General features: G+C 39.0%; 1 protein-coding gene across 5 annotated transcripts in view; it reads left to right on the forward strand.

Annotated features, from left to right (window-relative positions):
• CBLB (Cbl proto-oncogene B) overlaps window positions 1–22539 on the forward strand; it is a 263546-nt gene that overhangs the window by 155536 nt on the left and 85471 nt on the right. For 4 of the 5 annotated variants that reach the window (XM_089692244.1, XM_089692245.1, XM_089692242.1 and 1 more), the window contains 3 exons: window positions 8414–8614; window positions 10620–10799; window positions 13129–13497. In XM_089692244.1, coding sequence (XP_089548370.1) covers window positions 8414–8614; window positions 10620–10799; window positions 13129–13497 — 750 coding nt within the window. The remainder of the gene's footprint in view (window positions 1–8413; window positions 8615–10619; window positions 10800–13128; window positions 13498–22539) is intronic. The other variant, XM_089692243.1, reaches the window with a different exon arrangement.

The raw sequence follows: 22539 nt of genomic DNA on the forward strand, positions 1-22539 counted from the left end.
GTCAGCCACCATAGATCTGTGCCCTGCATTGCTATACACCCCTGCTTCAAGCTCTTGATCAGTGTTAGCAAGCTTTTACTTTTAGAATGTCTGTAGCCACCTCTGGAAGCATGTACCAAAAGTGTGTACTTAAATGTGTACACAAGTTTTAATGTTCATATGCACTTATACTTGTGATAACCAGACAAAGCAGCTATGCAGACATACTAATACCATAAAATCTGTCTCCAAGAGATTTTTTCATGGGAGGAGGTGGATGAATTTGTAGAGGAATGCATAAAAACAAATACGTCTTCTGACCAGACTCACTCCTTGACCAAGTTATTTAGTGACTTACAGTGCATCCAGAAAGTATTCACAGCACTTAACTTTGCTACAATTTGTTATGTTACAGCCTTATTCCAAATGGATTAAATTAAATTTTTTCCTTAACATGCTACAAACAATACACCATAACGACAATGTGAAAGAAGTCAGTTTTGAAATCTTAGCAATTTATTAGAAATTAAAACGAAAATAAAACCCCACACGTACGTAAGTATTCACAGCCTTTGCTCAATGTTTTGTTGAAGAACCTTTTTCACCAATTACAGCCTCAAGTCATTTTGAGTATGATGCTACAAGCTTGGCACACCTATTTTTGGTCAATTTCTCACATTCCTCTTTGCAGTATTTCTCAAGCTCCATCAGATTGGATGGGGAGCATTGGTGCACAAACATTTTCAGATCGTGTTCAAGTCTGGGCTCTGGCTGAGCCACTCCAGGACATTCACAGAGTTAGCCCGTAGCCACTCCTTTCTTATGTAGGCTGTGTGCTTAGGGTCATTGTCCTGTTGAAAGATGAACCGTCGCACCAGTCTAAGATCCAGGATTTTATCAAGGATATCTCTGTACATTGCTGCTTTCATCTTCGATCCTGACTAGTCTCCCAGTCCCTGCCGCTGAAAAACATCCCCACATCATGATGCTGCCACCACCATGCTTCACTGTAGGTTTGGTATTGGCCAGGTGGTGAGTGGTGTCTGGTTTCCTCCAGACATGACACATGGCATTCAGGCCAAAGAGTTCAATCTTTGTTTCATGAGACTAGAGAGTTTTGTTTCTCATAGTCTGAGAGTCCCTCAGGTGCCTTTTGGCAAACTCCAGGCGGGCTGCAATTTTGTCTTTTACTGAGGAGTGGTTTCCGTCTGGGCACTCTACCATACAGGCTTGATATGTGGAGTGCTGCAGAGATGGTGGTTCTTCTGGAAGGTTCTCCTCTTTCCATAGAGAAACACTGAAGCTCTTTCAGAGTGACCATTGGGTGCTTCACCCTCGATTGCTCATTTTGGCTGGGCGGCCCGCTCTAGAAGATTCCTGGTGGTTCCAAACTTCATCCATTTATGGATGATGGGGGCCACTGTGCTCATTGGGGCCTTCAATGCTGCAGAAATTTTTCTGTGCCTTGATACAATCCTGTCTCGGAGGTCTACGGACAATTCCTTGGACTTCATGGCTTGGTATGTGCTCTGACATGCACTGTTAACTGTGGGACCTTATATAGGCAGGTTTATGCCTTTCCTAATCATGCCCAATCAACTGAATTTCCCACAGGTGGACTCCAATCAAGTTGTGGAAACAGGATGCACCAGAACTCAATTTTGAGTGTCATGGCAAAGGCTGTGAATACTTATGCACATGTGTTTTTTTTTTTTTAATAAATTGCAAAGATTTCAAACCGAACTTCTTTCGTCGTCATTATGGGGTATTATTTGTAGAATGTTGAGGAAAAAAATTAATTTAATCCATTTTGGAATAAGGCTGGAACATAACAAAATGTGGCAAAAGTTAAGCGCTGTGAATACTTTCTGGTTGCACTGTAAGTGGTTAATATATTTCTAAGCACTTACCCAACTGTTTTTCTTCTCTATATTTTTTGCATTTCACATTATTTTGTAAATATTATCATGTTCAGAACATACAATTTCTTTCTCAAACATCATTTTTTAATTAATGTCCTAAAATCATCTGAGTAGATATTATCAGGCTGTAAAAGTATTGTGTAAATATTTTCTGCCCACATTTACCTCCAGTATATGCTCCATTGCCAAACATAGTTCTTATGAGCTCCTCAACTGTGAACAGCAGCTGACAAAAATCAATTTTACTCTGTACGTGTAAAGAATGCAATGACTACTATTTGTCCACTTTAATGGTTTGTTAAACAGTTGGCATGTAAAATAATTTGATGACTTCAAAATGTCATGACTCCTGAAAATCTAGGCAAGGTAAAACCTAGCTCTGAACAATTTACTTTTCAGAACAGAAGATTTATGGAACTCATTTGGGAAATACTCCAGCTGCCAATGCAGCAAAGTAGCATTAGTAACATGCATCCATTCAGTTGTATGGACTGGGAGATTTATGCTAGGCATAAAAATTACCTGTTTTAGTGTGTGTGTGTGTATTTGAACCCCTGTTTTGCTTTGTGTCCTTTAAAGTTCTTTGCGGTAAAAGCATTGAAGCAATAACACCTCTATAGTGTATTAATGTTCTTCACTAAACAAGATGCTGTACATACAAACTATTTACAATTATAAGAATACAAGACTGATAATACATAAAACACATGCTACCTGAACTTCCTAGCGAATGAGCATAAACAATGGTCTTTATACAGTAGGAATATTCGAATAGTTACTTAGCTCAGGTTGCAGTGGCTTTACAATTTCTATAGGCAGTCAAGGCTCATGGCTTACTGTACAAGCGATTGCAAGAAATTGGCACTAGCGTCATTCAAGTGAAGTTCCGTCTGGTGTAGATTGATCTAGTTTTTATTACATTGTTATTTCCCTGTTTTGCATACAGAATAAACAGCCAGATTGCTGTTCCCTGTACACAGAGATCTGTGTTTTGCAAAGACAGAACTCTGTGTGTAATTGGACACATCCGATCATCTGACTTCTGTCAAAACCATTGACTGAAATCGGCTGCCAAACTCGTGCTGTGTCCATTCACAGCTTGGGTTGGCAGCGGACACCCACAGACCCGGAAGAAGGTAGTCGCACACATATAGGTTTGACCCTGCTGCAGTAAATTTTCAGTGGCGGGGCGGCAAGTGGTTTAATTTTATGTACTTCAATGTATAAACACTCTTAATTCTGAAAATATGTGCTGTCGTTTCTAATTTATGAATCTTAAAAGTTCAGGCTACACTCTTGGTATTTTTAAGATACTAAGACTAGTAGTTTTGAATGCCAAACGGATGTATAGTCACTCTTCTGTCATTCAGATAAACTCAAGTTTACGTTCATGGTGCCTTGTTTGCACATTGCTTGCCATGAGTGGCCATTGGCAGCCACTACATTGCTCCGATGCCCCTTGTATTCTGAGTATATGTACAGTTATGATGTGTCATGGAGGACAGGCTGAAGGATATGCTGAAACATGGGATTTCCCTAATTGTGAAGGGGGAAGAATCTGGAAAAATGGAACGCATTGCAGGTTAGTTTGTGCTGATGATCTTACTGGAAATGCTGTTGAAAATCTGGATGGTTTTTTAAAATGTACAAATTCACTAGAGTTCCTCTTCACTACTAGGAGATATACAGTAGGTACTGTATTTAGACTAATATGAGACAGAGTTTTAAATCATGAGTTTACTAAACCTTAAAAACCAGGCAGAGCAGTTGTTATCCGATAACATGGCATATCAAGGTTCCCAGGTTTAGTGCCATAATCTATGTAAACTTGACCAATGCTTTTCTGTGTGTTTCTTCACCGTCTGCACAGCACTGTGAGCTAGTCACCTAATAGCTGCTGTGTATTCCTTTATGACCTCTCAATTGCTTATATAATTACAATATACTGTACATGATGCATATACAGTGCACGATATAAGAGGCCTGGAGGTGGTCATTGGATTTTGGGGGCGTGTATGTGGCTACGCTGCCAAAAAGTCTCTCACGTGGTATCCCCATACTCGGGAGATGTAACAAAATGTGTTTTGGGGTGTGATTCCACATATACCCATGGCATGCATGAGCAATAAATCATTTAACTGACATCTTTGCGTAAAAAAAAAAAAAAAAAAGTTGTCATTTTCCAGAAATTTGTGGCAAAAAGTAGAATGTTCCATGGACTCAACATGCCCCTTGGCAAAATCCTTGGGGTGTCTACTTTCCAAAAAAGGGTCATTTGGGGGGTTTTTGTACTGCACTGGCATTTTAGCACCTCAAGAAATGTGATAGGCAGTAAGAAAATAAAAGCTGTGTAAATTCCAATATATATACCATAGTTTGTAGATGCTGTAACTTCATACAAACCAATTATACATGTATTGGGGTTTTTTTTTTTACCAAAGACATGTAGCAGAACACATTTTGGCCTAAATTTAGGACTAACTTTGAGTTTGCTATATATTGTTTATAACCGAAAGTTAAAAATATCGGGGGGTTTTTTTCTCTTTTTTTTCAAAATTTTCGGTCTTATTTTTTTGTTTGTATCACAAAAAATAAAAAACCCATTAGTGATCGAATACCACCAAAAGAAAACTCTAGTTATGTGATAAAAAGGACATAAGTTTAGTTTGGATACAGCATTGCATGACTGTGCAATTACCAGCTGAAATAGTGCAGTGCCGAAAATCAAAAAATGGCCTGGTCATTAAGGTGGGTAAATCTTTCTGAGGGCCAGTGGTTAAGAAAAACAAATTGTCTTGTCTTTGCATTAGCACTGTACTGGGAAAAACTGCCCATCACAGCCCAATGCACCTGGCATAAGTGGGCCATTATTCGGGCTCTTTTGCACTTCTTTTTTTTTTTTTCTTTGAATTGAACAATTATACGTACAATAGCGTAGAGTGCAACATATAAGATGTTTGTTGGTATTCGTATTAACTAGTGCTAACTGACTGCCACTTGCTTTCTTCTCATAAACCCTCTAGACCAGTGGTCTCCAAACTGCGGTGCGAGGGTCGGATGCAGCCTTTTGCGAGCCTTTTTCTGGCCCTTAGGGTAATAGTCCTCCCACCGATATGCCTTCCACCGACACCACAGTGGGGCCTAATTCCTGACACTAATAGTGGGGCACTATTTCTCCCACTGATATCAATAATGGGGCACTTTTCCTTCCACTGATATCAATCATGGGGCACTATTGCTCCCACTGATATCAATGATGGGGCACTATTCCTCCCACTGATATCATTGATGGGGCGCTATTCCTCCCACTGATATCAACGATGGGGCGCTATTCCTCCCACTGATATCAACGATGGGGCGCTATTCCTCCCACAGGTATCAATGATGGGGCGCTATTCCTCCCACAGGTATCAATGATGGGGCGCTATTCCTCCCACAGATATCAATGATGGGGCTCTATTCCTCCCACAGGTATCAATAATGGGGCACTATTCCTCCCACAGGTATCAATGATAAGGTGCTATTTGTTCCACTGATACCAAGGATGGGGTACTGTTCCTCCCAGTAATACTAATGATGGGCTACTATTAATCCTTCTACTAACCACAGGCACTATGTAACTGACTACCAACCCTGTGGCAATGTTTATTCTCACTGATGTTGAGCCTGGGACATTTTCTACCCCCAATGGCCACAATCTGGCCGCCCTAATATCTGAAGGACAGTAAACTGTCCCTTTGTAAAGTTTGGAGACTCCTGCTCTAGATGTTGTCTGATACTATGTCTTTTTTTTCAATAATAATGTATCCAAATGTGTGCTGCAGGCATCACTTTTTGAATGGCTTTATTGGTATGGTGCTCCTGTGACTATAAACATATGTTACTCTGGTTGAATGTGGAAGATGCCTTTTTCTTATCCTTTAGCCTTCATCTTTATTGGTGGCAGTTAAATGAGTAATAAGGTTATTTTTATTAGGCCTTAGTCATAGATTTCACAAGAACTTTTCCATATGGTGTTTGTTGAACAGCTGCTCTGCTGAACAGTCCATAGCTAGTAAAGATCACCATAAAAAGTGGATGCTGCTCGTCCTAAAATCAGTGGCAAATTCTGAACATGCAGGGATATTCATGTTCATCCGATTACTGTCTTTCAGCTCTCAATTTAGCTAGGGAGCATGTGATAGTGTGGAGCCTAAGCTGATACTTAATTGATGTCAGACTGGGATCTTGTGACCAGGATGATCATTAGGCCACTGCTGTGTTTAATCATGCAGTGACAAAGTCATGGAAGTAGTAAGCTGGGATTTTGTTTTTCTTTACAATCTCCGTTTGTAAGGCAAGATATATTATGCATTATTGAGCTATCTATATACCAAGTAGAAAATAGAGCACTTACACTGTATAATGAAAGATGAACAAAATCCATGAGAACCAGTTCACTAAATCATAGCTTATTTGGCATTCTCATTATTGTGTGTTATTTGATCATTTTACAGTCAAAAATGATGATTTGAGTTCACCAGAGGTTTTCCTTTACTGATCAGTTGCCTGAACCACATACTTGTTACTGATTTTTGCAGTATTTTATGTGTCTGTTAAGTTCACAAAAATCATTGCTAATTGTTTGGTGGGACTTTCTTGTCCTTTAAAGTGTGGCTGGCTTCTGACCAGCAATTATTGTGTGGTTGTATGAGGTATACGTTAATTTGTACAGCAGAAAAAAGCCGTTTGCGATGGGGATGAAATTATGTTTTATAAGAGAGAAGTGCAATTTCTTAAGAAATAAGGATCTGGTATGGCTAAATAACAATTTCATGTAGAAAAAAAAAATAAAAATGGAAAGATTGCCCACTTGTGCAGTATTCATGTGAATTGAACATATTAACAAAATTAATGCAAAAGAAATTTAATATGGCTAAAATAACTTGTGCAGCTTGGCGACTTACTCCACTATAGTTGGCAATATAAATGACAAAGAAAAAACGCAGAAAAATGTGAACATATGTCACTCATTTGTAAACTATGCTGTACAAATAAACATTTGTTTCAAATTCAGAGTGCACCCTGCATGCCAGCTGCAATTTAAAATTAGGCTGATGGATTGTCTGCATGCATTTGTAATTAAATCGAAGAGAAGGGCAGTGCAAAGGTGGTTGACACTAATTCACTAGGACTAGGATTTGAACATGCCTGAGCTTATCCCTAGTGTTTAGGGAGATGATTTTCAACTACTCCTGCACACTATACACCCTTAAATATTTCTAGCACACTTCTGCATGTATTTCAATACATGTATAAAGAATAAGTTCACCTTTTGTAAAAAATAAATAAATAAATGCACATCTTTTTGCAAGTAAAAAAAATGTGCAATTATTTTTTTTACATTTCACTCTGTAAGGCATTGCAACCACGATCATCAGATCTCGGGTGCAATGATTTTACCCCTCAAACTCTGAGTATACTGTCTGCCCATACATTGTATGACAGAATCAACTAACTACTTAGAGCACTTACCAGCACCATGGTAGTTCATTGAGAACTATAAGCTGTCATCCACAAAGGCTGAGGGTAGTTGTACTTCTTCAATGCACAGAACTCTTGTGAATAAATGACGCGGCCAGGTGGGTGGAGCCCTGCACTGCCACTTTTTTTCTTTGTAATAGTGACAGCGAGTGCAGGGAGAAGATCCCCGGCTTGTTGTCACAGGGAGAGGCATGTTACATGTTCCACTCTAAAAATGGATGGAACATGTATCATGTTCCCAAAGGTAAACTTATCATTTTAAGCGGGCCAGCCACATTAAGATCCCTCTCTGGTCAGTCCCTAATCTACTTAGCAGAATTTCACATTTTTACCAGAAAGGTCGCTCAGCCTTTACAGAAGCCAATGACAGGCTGACCACAGCTGCAGCTGTCCATGGTTGTTTGCGGCTGTTCACACATCCAATGATTAACTGCGGTTTGGGCAAGAAGATGATCATCTTTCCCTAACCACAGGTAATCCATGGATGTCAAGTTACATCCAAACAGCCACAGTCAGCAGCTATTGACAAACAAGTGTCATTATGACCACATGAATCTTTTAATTCTTGCTGTTGGAAGTCACACTATATAGTGAAAACATGTGTTAAAGTGCACTGCATTGCTTTGTGTCTGGGCCCTGATCTAGTTCTCCTTGATGCTTGGACTTTTCGGGTATTAAAGTTTGTGGAGGGATATCTGTTGCTTTCTTGTTTTCATTGTGATGAAACTTTAATTAAAAATTGTGTTGTAATCAGTTATTGACAGCAAAAATATATGTTGTATTAATTTGTTTTAATTGATAAAAAAAAAAAAAAGTTTTGGGGAATCCATATCTATTGATCGTACATGCATATACATGTTTACATACTCAAAGTCCAAGGCTCATTTTTATGAAAAAACAGCCTCTTTTAGCTTTAATTAAGTTCACAATGATTCAGAACACAACGGTGATTGGCTATTTCATTCTATTTTTCATTTACTTCTTCATAGGAATCTGATGGTCAAGGCTGTCCTTTTTGTCGATGTGAAATCAAGGGGACTGAACCAATTATAGTTGATCCTTTTGATCCAAGAGATGAGAACAGGATCTGCAACAATATGGACTGTTTAGGTACTCCAATACTGGATTTTGATGAGGAGGATGAGAGAGAAGAATGCTTGATAATGAACAGACTGGCCTCTGTGAGGAAGGTAAAGAAATGTTGTTTTGGTTTTTTTTTTTTATTTATACAACTGAAAATTTGTTCCCAAGATTGTTCTTCAAAGGTTTGCGGCACCTCATTGTACTCATAGTAACAATGTTGCCATAAGTTGTTGGGATCAATTTTACGAGGACTATATCTACTGTAAATTTGTATTCCTTTTGGATAAATTTCTTTCCTATGGTTTTATTTCCACCAAAACCTTCTGATGGGTTACCTGACTTCATTTGATTGGTTCATTGTATTCTGATAAGCTTCAATCAAGTAATCAAATGCAACCTCTCCTATGTAATTAACCAGTGCAAAACACACAAGAAAGCAATTTGTAATATACAAAAACAAAATACATAAACAATATCCCTTTGATTGCAAACCGGTAAAAAAAACAAAAAATGCCCACTTTGTGTTATAAAATAAAGATAGAATAAGATAGTCTGTGTTTATCTTGCAATTATATTTCTCCAGATGCCTCCATGTGTATCTGCTTCTACCGCTGTGCAACCCTCCACCTTTACTGCTTCTAGAGAAAACCCGCAGGATATGACCTTTTTACTATAAAGCTTAAAAAAATGCTCTCCACTTTTAGCTGATCTTATTTCCTTCTATGTACTCTTCCACTCCACATAACACATGTTTTTCTTGATATTGAAATCAAAAACCACTTCCATGATAGTATTTCCTCTGAGTATAATTGTGCTCCTCTGCAGTGCAGTACACAAAAATACCCCAATATTTTAATGCATCCTTCTGTTTAACCCTTTCGCTTCCAGGTCCTTATGTCGTACTGACCTGACGGGGGGGTTACACACAATCTGGAGGCTGCAGTCACCGGGATAGTGTATAAAACTGACTGGCAAACTCCTTTCTGCTTCTACACACCCCCGGTAGCGGTGCCCCTGCCATCTAATCCGGGCTCCACTTGCTCATCTTTGGACCTGAGGCTGACATACCGGGTGCTGGCAGGTGGAGAGGAGGGAGGAGAGCAGACACACGTCCGCTCTCCTCCCCATCTTTCTGTGACCTGGATTAGAGAGAAACTGTCACCTAAAAGTCATCACATAGGGGACTCTGTGTTCCCTACATGATGAAAAAAAACAGTTACACTGAAGCAGGTAAATTGCATTTAAAAGTGCCGAACTGCACCAGTTTGTGCAGGCTCAAATACTTAAACCATTGCAGAGCTGTGTACCATTGGCAACATGCATCGCTCTCTGCTCCTGGTTATTTACTTAACTACTTGATTAGTTTTGCCAATGCATTTAGTCATAGTCTGTTAAGGGATGGATTAGACAATGCATGCAGTAGCTAAAACCACTGTGAAGTACCTCTTTCATTACACAGAAGCCTTATACAAACTCCTAAACGAGTGTGTAAAAGTGCAGTGCAACATAAATCTAAAATAAAGTTTATCATAACAAAAACTAATAACATTAGAAGCACATATAAATGATTTTAATTTATAAGGGGCCTTAAATGCACCCCCTTTTATAGCCAAACGGTCACACATACTTTTCAGTAAATGTAATGCTGCCAGAGACTGCAGACATGGCCTCTTAACAAAACGTTTGACCTCCCGAAGGATTGGTCAACATGGGCAATATAATATATCCACTGGTGCAACAACAGATCCTCAATAGGATTCCCCTCCAGAACAATCAAGATACTTCTCCAATTCAGTGAACTTCCGGATAGCAGAAACTCCCATCAAATGGTAAAAGAACACATAGGGAAAAGAAGCCAACTCATAGTGTAGTATTAAAATTGAAACCAGTGGATTTATATAAGTTACATGAATATGAATATCTGTAAAAACCAGCATGATATATCCTTTTATTTCTCAAGTGTCTGCCGGCTGCCTTCCAGTGCTCCCAGTATTGTGCTCTCCTCCTTCAGCTTTGACTACTCCAATAATGGGAAGAGAGCACCAGGATTTGTGGTCTCAATTTTGTTTTCTCCTTGTTTCCTTCCATAGTTTTTTTTTTTTTCTCTTGTAGATGAATGATAGCCATAGTTCACCAGTGACATCACCAGGTTCCTCCCCACTTTCACAGAGGAAAAAAACACCCCCTGATCTATCAGTGCCACATCTAAACCTTCCACCGGTTCCTCCTCGACTAGATCTTATTCAGAAAGTAGCACGCTCACCTTGTGCCAGTCCAACAGGCTCACCAAAGGTAAATTCACTATAGTTTAATTTTTTATTTGTATAAAATAACAGACTGTTTAGCACATTAATAAGATGAGTAAGGTGCAAACTTCACACTAAAGTTCAAAACCACCCAGAGCCCTGGTACACCCTAGTGTGATTTTCTAGCGACTTAGGACATTCTGGCGACATGTAAAACCGCAGGTGAATTGATAACACATAGATTTTAATGGATGCTGTCTTAATTGGCACGACTTGGGTCTACAACAAAAAAAACGACTTCTTGCACTACTTTTGGGTGATTCTTGAGCTGTATGACTCCCATAGACATCAGTGTAAAATTACAAGCAAGTCTTACATTTGTTTTAATTGCAGTGATTTTGCTGAGACTTTTGAGGCAGTTTTTTTAACCCTCACCTCTTCTTCCTTGTCATTCTTGCTGCCTAAAAACTTCCTTCCTAGTACATCCCATTCATACCTGGGCATAGAGGAAACGCATATTCCCTTGCACGGGTTTTTTGTTTTGCATGTTTTTCACATGTAAACCTGTATTGCATATAGTGCAGCCCATTCAGTTGAATGGGCTACCCTACACTCAACAAACACCCCAAAGTAGCTCAGGAACTTTTTCGGTTGTGGAGCATTGCACATTTTGGCAGCGAAAATTTGCATCTGTTAACCGAAGGTTGGGGTGTCATTAACAGCCTACATTCACATCTGTGTATTTTCAAATACATGGCAACCCATTTTGGAAACAAGGCAAATGCGTGTCACACATGCATTGCCATTTAGGCAGTATTTGAATTTATGCATTTCTGAACGCGATGCAACCCGCAAGAAAATGCATGCTTTGCCGTGCGTGTTGAAAACGCGAGGCAATGCGTGTCGTGCTTGCTTTACCACTCGTTCCCGTGTGTGCATTTACAAACGCACAGCAATCTGCAAGAAAACTCACATGTGCTCAATATGCATCACGTTTGTGTTACCATTTAGGCTGTGTTTGCATCTGTGCATTTCTGAACGTGTGGCAACCCACACAGGAATTTGCGCATTGTGCTTTCCATTTTGACGACGCAAATGCAGTGCACATTTGCAGTACATTTCGGAAGTGCACGACAAAGCATGCATTTGCTGTGTTGGTTGCCCGCCCCACATTCAGAAACTTGCAGATGTAAATGACACCCAGATCATGGTTAGCAGATGTGTGTATTTGCCATGAGACAAACCGTGCTGCAAATGCGCACTGAGAATATGTGACACTCCGTGACTTAAAATGTTCTAGAGCTACTTTTGTGCATTTGTCAAGCTTAGGTCAGCCCATTCAGGTCAATGACCTGCCCTATGTGTTACGCATGTTTATGCTTAAAAAAATGCAAGCAGACACATGCGTTTCCCCTATACTCAGAAGGATGTTTTTAGGCAGCGGGAATGAACAGAGAGGAGGGTGAGGGTTAAAAAAAAAAAAAACAAACCACTGATCCATCAAAGTCGTATAGCAATACTTCTTATCAGTAAAGTAGTTTTGTAGTTTTAAAATTGCTTTGAAATTGTACCATGTCTCGGGAAGTTGTACAACAAAATCGCCTGGGAATCATGGCGGCTTTCATATCGTACTAGTGTGAACCAAGGCTGAATATTCTGTAAACCTTCCAGCTTGGAAGCATGCATGTTCAAACTGCCAGGAAGCTGATGTTGCATCTGAAGTTTAACGTATATCTGGTTGCTTTTGAGAGCCCCCTTTAAACTATTGACAGGCAAATAGCCAAAAATGTGGTTGAAACACACATATGAAAACTATTTAACCTGCTCAAGGATGATCGATTCTGTTTTGCCAGTCCTGAGATTCACACAGCCCTGTCAAGTAACAGAACCATGTTGGTGGCCTGACTTTTCTTATGGCCACCTCTCTGCCTTGTCTATGATTGGACAATCTGCTATCTGCATTTTTAAAATAAATGTATATATGTGGGTCTCTGGCTGTGACATGTGTGTGCCTAGAATAGGGTTGCTCTGATGCTGAGTTAGTGTAAGGCATTTAGCCTTTTTTCTTGTATAGATTAGACTGTTGAATGGCTCACTGTACCTCTCCTCCAGGCTCACGTAGATGCTTGTAGATCAGGGCTTGAAAGATGTGCTTAGAATCTTGGAGCCAGCTAAAAAAGTAAGGAGCCAGTCTATTACAGCGTAGCATGAGTTGTCAGCACCCCCTAACTCTAATGTACTTAAAGCACAGCAGCCAGCCAATAACCCCAATGTAACGACGCCTGGGATTTGTCGAGCCCTATTGTATTAATTGACCTAATAAGAATGTGTGCCACAATGCAACAATGTTCTAATGTGTATTTCTTTCATTGTAGTCTTCTCCATGTATGGTTCGAAAACAAGATAAACCACTTCCAGCTCCTCCACCTCCTTTAAGAGAACCACCTCCTCCTCCAGAAAGACCACCTCCGATCCCACCAGACAGCAGAACATGTAGACACGTACATCATGTGGAAAATGTGCCTTGTAGAGACCAGCCAATGCCCCTTGAAGCCTGGTGTCCAAGAGACATTTCTGGTGCCAGTCATTTAACTACATGTCATATTGCACATGACCGTTCCCCTAAACTTGGAAAAACTGCTAATTCTATTTTCAATGGAAGACACATGAGACACTTGAGTTCGGATGCCAGATTTATGCACAAACAACATAAACATCATGATTTTTCTTCAGAAAGTGTAAGGGTAAGAATGTGAATTTTAATAAAGGTTGCTGACACATTACTAGCTTCTATTTAAACATACTGTATGGGATGAGTGATTTTTACCATTTCTATTTTATGAAAATGGAAGGACTGCTTTGATTACAGCCACTCTGCCCCCCCAAAAACCTCCACCTACCCACCTTCCCAAATACAAATGACTTAAAAAAATAAATAAATTGGTTTGTAAAGAAAATAAATTCATCCCAGCTTCAAGGAGGCACAGGTGCTGTCATAATGCCTCCTTTGGGAGCTGGACACTCAAAATCCTGCGAGATTGCGCATTTGCAACGGGCTGGAGTGCATTCTAGCAGCATTGTAAGTGTCCAGCTCTCCAGAGTGACAGCAGTGGGACACAGTCATGTCACCCACACTTTCCTTTCTATTGGTTCTTACAGCCTTTATTTTTAGCATGGTTTTTTTTTTTTTTAATCTTTCATATTTGTAGGCGGTGTCTATGAGTAAAGCAAACCTTCCTTTTTCAGGGAAGGTCCACTTTAAAAGTTTATACAAGTATAATGTCATTCATTTAAAATCCTTAACCACTTAACGCCAAGCAGCATACGGGTACATTTCACAACTTTGAGTGGTGATACCTACAGCTGTTTATGTGATAATGAAATCTGCCAACACTGGTATTGGAAGGTTTTATTACCTTAATGCAGAGAATGCTGTAAGATTAAATAAAAAAAAAAAAACCCTTTGCCTTTAGAACCATTTTTAGGCCTCACACAGATTCTTCTGAATGCCTTTCTCCTGACAAGGGAAAATCCAAATTTAAAATGTTCATAAAGCCACAATATTTAAACATGTTTTCGCATGTTCAGGTTTGTCAAGCGTTTGGGTGTTAATTTCAGTGTCGAGAATAATAATTTATTCTGGCTACTGAAATTAATGAACTCTCAAGTGCTAAATGCACTTAGCGTTAAGATGCATTTACATGCGTTTAGGTGCGTCAGGAGGTCTGCCAATAAGCTTCTCTCCTAAATGCAATTTTGGTGAATTCAGATTTTTGCCCCTAAATGCCACTTCCTCTAAACTAAATGCCTATGTGGATGTACACACAGGCTAACAGAAATACGTTTTGGGGCAGAAATAAAAATGTTAAATGCCTGCCAGATGGGCGTTTGACAGCTGCAATGTGCATGATGCCTAAAGGGGAACTAACTCCTCTTATCCTTAACAGCCAAGGAAGCTGCCATCTTAGCCTCTGTTCGATCTGCAGTTGCATTGGTGCTGCACATGGGATCAGTGATGACACCAGTCATTTGATGGCTTGACAGTTCTGTTGAGAGCACAAGCAGCTGTGAAAGTTATCATTCATGGCATTTCTGAATGTAAATGTTTTGTGAAACCGTTAAATTGATGGGTTTAATTTCACTTTAGAGTGATACTAAACCCATCGATTTAACAGTTTCCCAAAACCTAATACAGCCACTACATCTAATGATTAATAAACTGCAGTATATAAGGTTTTTTTGTTGTTTAATATGGCTTTAAATGAGGTGGCTACATTGATTTTCTTTTATTCTACTTTTTATTTTATTTTCACCTGGTGATCTTGCTATCAAGTCTGCTTTTTTTCAGCTACCTTTATAAATCAAGCTGCCCAGCAAAAATGGCAGTGTATTTTTTTTTTGGCAGACCTGATCAGAAGCTCCATGCAGCTCTGTGGGCAGTTTACATCTGCCAAGGCCCGATTGAGATAGGGCAACATGAAATATAAAACACCAGCTAGGCTTAAGCAATTTTGTCAGCTAAAAGGCAGTAGATAAGCAGCAGCAGTAACAACAACTTTCCTGTTGGAAGCCCCATTTAGCTCAGGGAGCAGCTTGTTTTACGAACCGTGACATTTCCTTTTTGGCAGGTGACCCAATCGCAGAAACCGCCTGGATGCTGTTATTTAAGAGGGGGTAAAACATTTCCACAATGGGAGGTGTGAATCCTGGTGGGCTTACTTTCACCCTTGACATAGCAGTAGTCAGCAGAACCTGGTGAGGGTCCTCCCAAATGAGACTGCAGAGGCTCCACAAAGTGCTGCTGGACCATTTCTCAGTCTTGGTACTGAGACATTGTAGAATGTCTCTTAGCTCAGCATCTGGCAAAATACTTGGGAATGCAGGTCAGTTAGTGCATGACACAAATGCATTACAAGGCCACTCAAAACTTCAAAAGATGTCAGTTATGAGGAAAAACAAAGTTCAGTCTCTAGTGCTTTATCAAAAAGGTCATTCAAAAGTAAAAAGGCTTCCTAGGTGTGTGCTTGATAAGTGTGAGCCTCAGTGCATCAGTCCATTTTCATTCCTGCAACTCATATACTGCTACTTAGATTTAGCAACTTGATCTTTTCAATCTATCAACTTTCTCACTATTCTGTAGGGGACAACACATTTGGGGAAAACACCCCCCACCCTTTTATAGTGGTTCAGCTACTACACCTCAAGTCGTAAAATATCTTTCTCATCCCAAGGAAATACTCCCACATACATAAAACATACAAAGTCATAGAAACTATACTTATTCATTTATGACAATCAAGCCCAACATTTGAGTTTGTCAACAGACTGCGAACAAACTACACATGCCCATTGTACATATAAGACAATTTCCAGCGTACTGGATCATTTTGTAATCCGCTCATGTATTTCTTGCATTAACAAAAGAGAAAATTGATTTCTGCAAGAGAAAACTGGCATGGTCATTTGAACACTCAAGGTTGTACCGAAAGATCAGCTGGCATGGCCAGATCAAAGTATCGACAACTAGCATATATATGCATTTTTATCCCTTCTCAACCTCCCGCTCTCATCCATGAATGTACTGAATGGTGCAGGTAAGATGAAAAGAACACAAACTCTATGCCCCATTTGTTAAATAATACTAAAAATATAACTAATTAAATACTGTATCTCAAACTAGAATACCTACACCCGTAAGCCTAAAAAGGTCTTCCTTTCACCCTTGAAAGTAAATATATATATATATATATATATATAAACCCTTTTCTGTGCTCATCATATATATCCTCCAAATATTATAAGTGGAAGTCCATAAAGTCTCAATCTTACTGAAAAATAATCACCAAGTGTCCAAAAACTCAAAATTCCAATCCAAAAAAAGGAAAATTCCAAATCTTTCTGACGGGCTCTCCAAATTGCTCCAATGAAGACGTAAATCTCAAAACAAGGATAAATCAATAATGCATTACCATTGATAAAATAAATCATTAATAATGTAACGTGTGCATTAATCACTCGATAAAATGTGACCACATACGTGATTGTGAGCACTTGTGAAAACCGTGATAGTGTATCACACTGTGAATCAATAATTATATACAAAAATAATTTCCAGTGGCATTCAGTGTGCACTTCTACAGTGTCTGAATTTAATACCCTTACCAGATAAATATTATAACACACTTTAATCCAGCAGAGGGTATAGGCAGTATTGTTCCCATGGATGCCTTCAGAGCCTCAGTGTATGTACTCCATTATACCAATGCTCCACTGTATACATAGGAAAGAGGAACAGACCCCTATAGTGTAATTCCATTTTAAATATTCTAAATCACTTTATTGGTTGCTCTTACATTAAAACAGCACAAAAATGTCTTATTCCCATGACTCCAAACCTTGAAGCAGCTTCCAGGAATGCCAGGTATGATATTCCAACTTCCAAAATGGCCGCTCCAACACTTCCGGTCCTCTGGTAACGTCCGATGTCCCGTCCCTTGACACGTTTCGTCACTTCCTGGACTTATTCATAAGGGGAGATTAGTGCACACATGTTACATTATTAATGATTTATTTTATCAATGGTAATGCACTATTGAGTTTTCCTTGTTTTGAGGTATACGTCTTCTTTGGAGCCATTCGGAGGGCTCGGCAGAAAGATTTGGAATTTTCCTTTTTTTGGATCGGAATTTTGAGTGACTTAATTATTTATGGACGCTTGGTGATTGTTTTTTAGTAAGATTGGGACTTTATGGACTTCCACTTACAACGTTTGGAGGATATATGTGTTGAGCACAGAAAAGTGTTTATATATATATATAAATACTAAAAATATGCTAAGGACATTTTTACCCCATAATTATAATAATACCTGACTAAACTTCATCATTTCAATTATTTAAGCATTCAATCAGGGTCCTTTCATGATCAATATTTACAGTTTTTCATACTTTCACATGCTAATGGTTGTGTGTTTTTCCACCAACCTCCCTAATACCTTATATCATTTAAATCTCAATTCACACAAAAAACATAACACACTCTATTAAGCCTATTTGTAAGCATTAGTAAAACACCACTTAAACTATTATATCACTGTCAGTGTTATTTCATTGTCCCTCAGGAATCAGTGTAAAAAGTTACCACACAGGACAGTTACCCCTTAAGGAACAACACTGGCTTCAATAAAGCAATAAAATAACACTTCATATGTTAAGATAACAAAAAGAACTCTCAATAGATAAATGTTCAGCCCATGTGGAAAAATAAAGGTTACATACAGCTGTGCTCAAAAGTTTGCATACCCTGGCAGAAATTGTGAAATGTTGGCATTGATATTGAAAATTTGACTGATCATGCCAAAAAATGCTCTTTTATTGAAGGATGATGATCATATGAAGCCATTTATTATCAAATAGTTGTTTGGCTCCTTTTTAAATCATAATAACAAAAATCACCCAAATGGCCCTGATCAAAAGTTTACTTACCCTGGAATGTTTGGCCTTGGTACAGACACACAAGGTGACACACATTAAAATGCAAATAAGAGGTTAATGTCCCACATCTGTGGCTTTTTAAATTGCAATTAGTGTCAGTGTATAAATAGTCAATGAGTTTGTTAGCTCTTACTTGGAAGCACTGACTAGGCTAGATACTGAGCCATGGGGATCAGAAAAGAACTGTCAAAAGTCCTGCATAACAAGGTAATGGAACTTTAGAAAGATGGAAAAGGACATAAAAAGATGTCCAAAGCCTTGAATATGCCAATCAGTACTGTTAAATCACCTATTAAGAAGTGGAAAGTTCGGGGATCTCTTGATACCAAGCCAAGCTCAGGTAGACGAAGAAAGATTACAGCCAAAACTGTTAGAAAAATTGTCCGGGATTTAAAGAAAAACCCGCAGGCAACCTCAAAAGAAATACAGGCTGTTCTGGAAAAAGATGGTGTGGTTGTTTTTATGGTGTACAATACAGTGATACTTGAACAAAAAGGAGCTGTTTGGTCGTGGTGCCAGAAAGCAGCTTTTACTGCACCAATGCCACAAAAACGCCCAGTTACAATATGCTTGACAACACCTCGACATGCCTAGCCAGGCCTTTTTGTGTCATTGATGCAGTAAAGGCTTCTTTCTGGCACCTTAACCATGCAGCTCATTTTTGTTTAAGTGTCATCATATAGTGCTCCTTCAAAACAACCACACTGTCTTTTTCCAGAGCAGCCTGTATTTTTCTTGTGGTTACCTATGGGTTTCCCTTTGTATCCCGAAAAAAATTCTTCTGGCAGTTGTGGCTGCCAGCTTTTTTGGTCTACCTGTACTTGGCTTGATATCAAGAGGTCCCTGAATTTTCTACTTCTTAGTGGAAGTGATGACTGGCATGTTCAAGGCTTTGGGCATCTTTTTATGTCCTTTTCCATCTCTATAAAGTTCCATTACCTTGTTACGCAGGACTTTGGACAGTTCTTTTATGATCCCCATGGCTCAGTATCTAGCGTAGTCAGTGCTTCCATGTAAGAGCTAACAAACTCATTGACTATTTATACACTGACACTAATTGCAATTTAAAAAGCCACAGATGTGGGACATTAACCTCTAATTGGCATTTTAACCAGCATGTGTTACCTTGTGTGTCTGTGCCAAGGCCAAACATTCCTGAGTATGTAAACTTCTGATCATGGCCATTTGGGTGATTTCTGTTATCATTGTGATTGAAAAAGGAGTCAAACAACTATTTGATAATGAATGGCTTCATATGATCATCATCCTTCAATAAAAGAACATTTTTTGGCATGATCAGTCATATTTTCAATAGCAATGCCAAAATTTCACAATTTCTGCCAGGGTATGCAAACTTTTGAGCATCTCTCTCTCATACAACATCAAACATTGCATCAATACATCCACAAAATGCATTAAAAAAAACTTGATAGCCACTAACTTAGAACGACATCATAATGGCTTTGACTGAATGCATCAACATATTACATAATATAAATACAAGAAGGGACCTAAACAATCTTCCATCTCATCATATTAATATTATTACAATATTATTACTATTTTCATGGTCCCATCTGTACAGTCCTGCTGTATTCGGGTGAACACTGATTTAGGGTTATAGGCTGCTCTGCTTGTCACAATAAAAGACCGCAACCCCCCAAAAAACTCATACTTAAACATACAAAAGAGGAAATGCCTTGCAAATTATGTGAATTCCCAAACGTACAGACTATAGCAGAGATGGAAAACTGTTGTGCACGGCACAGCCATGCCAAGCAGTGTACTTACAGTGAAGCAGCAACATACCACCCCCCAGTAAAACACTCCCTGCACACAGTTGACCCTTTGATCGTCCCCTCATATTAACCCCTTCCTGCCCAGTGCCATTAGGACAGTGTCTGTGCCTTTTTTTTTTAGCATGGATCACTGTATTGGTGACACTGGGGATGTCAGTGACACCAAGTCAGTTCCCCCCCAGTGTCAGAATGCCCGCCGCAGTCCCGCTATAAGTTGCAAAAAAGTAGTAAAAAAAATTCCATTATCTATACCGCCATTTGTAAACGCTATAACTCTCACGTAAACCAATTAAATTACACATATTGGGATTTTTTTTAGCAAAGACGTAGCAGAATACATTTTTGCGTAAATTTATGATGAAATTTGATTTTTGAAATTTTTTTTACTGGACATGTTTAATAGCAAAAACTCAAAAATATTATTCTTTTCTCAAAATTGTCAGTCTTGTTGTTTTTTTTTGTTTGTTTTTTCTGTAACACAAAACATAAAAACTGCACAGGCGATCAAATACCACCGAAAGAAAGCTCAATTTGTGAGAAGAAAAAGAACATAAATTTAATTTGGGTGCAGTGTTGCATGACCGTGCAATTGTCAGTTAAAGTAACGCAGCGCCATAACGCAAAAAATGGCCTGGTCAGGAAGGGGGGTAAATCCTTAGGAGGGCAAATGGTTAAGAACCGTTATAATTTTTTTTTTTGCAAGCACACTTTTTCTTTCTCTCTAAATTTAAAGGATGTTTACTATCAATTTGGTACCAAGTATTTCTTTAACCTAAATTAAACACCATATATATCACTTTACCATGGTTAAGAACTGCGATCACTTCATTACAGCACATGCTTATCAACACAATCATCAGTAAATTTTCTACTCCCCCCCCCCCCATTTGCTGTTTTGGAAAGGGGAGGGGGAGAAGTTTTTACTCCTGCAACATTACAAAGAAACAAGTAAACATACATGTTACACACCATTAGCTTTCCTCTCTTAGGCCTCATAAGTACAATAGGAATATCGAACGAATGATCCTCCGTTTTTTTTTTGTTGCCTGCTAGTCTCACATCGAAAGTGAAAAGGTTACTAAATATACGAAAATTCTCGTATGAAAGAAAAGAATGTAATGTATTTGTATTGTATTTTTGGACGACTACTGTACTGAATAAACGAAAATCGTACAAGAAAGATTTTTGCGCTTCTCCCTTCGGATATTGTCGCATGAATCGCTTTCAAGAGCTGTGCACTAACGAACCAATTATCGGTCAAATGGTCCTCGTACGAAAATGTTCGTACGATTTTCTTATGTGTACGGGGAATTATCCTGTACTTACTTAAAAGCTCCTCATGTGTTACTTAATACAACTAAAAATACAATTAACCTCCTTGTTGGGGTCTGGTCTGTAAAGAGGCTGTATATGAGGTTTAGGCTCAATAATTCAACACCTCATGCTCATTAATGCAAAATATGATGACATTGCACAAAGGGCCATCCACATGACAGATGACAAGACAGATATTGGGAAAATTCGAGCACAACAGCAGGTACAGGTGGATCAGAGTCCCGCAACGTGCTTCCGAGAGATGCTACCCAGATATGATTTAAACCTGGGGCCACTGTGTAGCCTCATAGAATTTCCCAATCAAGCACTACACACATTGAACAATTGAGACCAACTGTGACCCCCTTGCGTTCCAACTAAAGCTGATTTTGGCTGAATCACAGTTTTATACATTCAGTCCCTGAGATAAGGCTTTATCTTTCACACAGTCTAAACCATTTTTCATACACATTTGGAGAATTAGTAAAAACAAACAGAGCAACAAAACATTTGTCCACCGTCGAGAGACCGAGCCACTTGTCACACCAATGAATTGTCCCAAAGAGACTTGGCAAGGAGAGGAGAGACTTAAAAGTAAAAAGCTTACCTTTGGGGCCATTGTCTTATTCTGTCCTGCAATTATTTCTGTTCAGGAGTAATCAGATAGCGATATAAGTGCCCAAGCATTCTTCACCAAACTGTTGTGAAATTTCAGTCAGACCATACTCTTTCGGTAAACAAAAGAAATGTTTATTCACATCATACACGTGCATGGGCCAGTCCAGGGGAGGACTTGCCAACAGTTGCTATTTTACAAAGGTTATTTATACTGTGTAGGAGGCACAAATGTGGTTGGTCAACATTGTTAGCAGCTTGTCACCATATATAATTTGGAATAAATGACCAAGTATGGCATGCCACATTATAACTACACAATAAACAAGGTGCGCGACAACCATTGACGTATGTTCCCAAATGGTCATGTCATGAAACATTTTTAGCTACTTAAAAAGGTTATGATGTTTTCATGACCCATGTTTGAAGCATAATGTTTAAACCAGCAGTTACAGTGTAGTTACAGTGTAGTTATGTATTTATTTGATATCTAAGGCCTACTTTGGTAGTTTGTGCTTCTTACGTTAGGCAAGCATTTCTAAGTCTGCTTCATTATGAAACGGTG

The sequence above is a fragment of the Staurois parvus genome, unplaced genomic scaffold (assembly GCF_062004578.1).
Source record: "Staurois parvus isolate SC_StPar_1 unplaced genomic scaffold, SC_StPar_1.0 ptg000580l, whole genome shotgun sequence".
Classification (NCBI taxonomy): Eukaryota; Metazoa; Chordata; class Amphibia; order Anura; family Ranidae; genus Staurois; species Staurois parvus.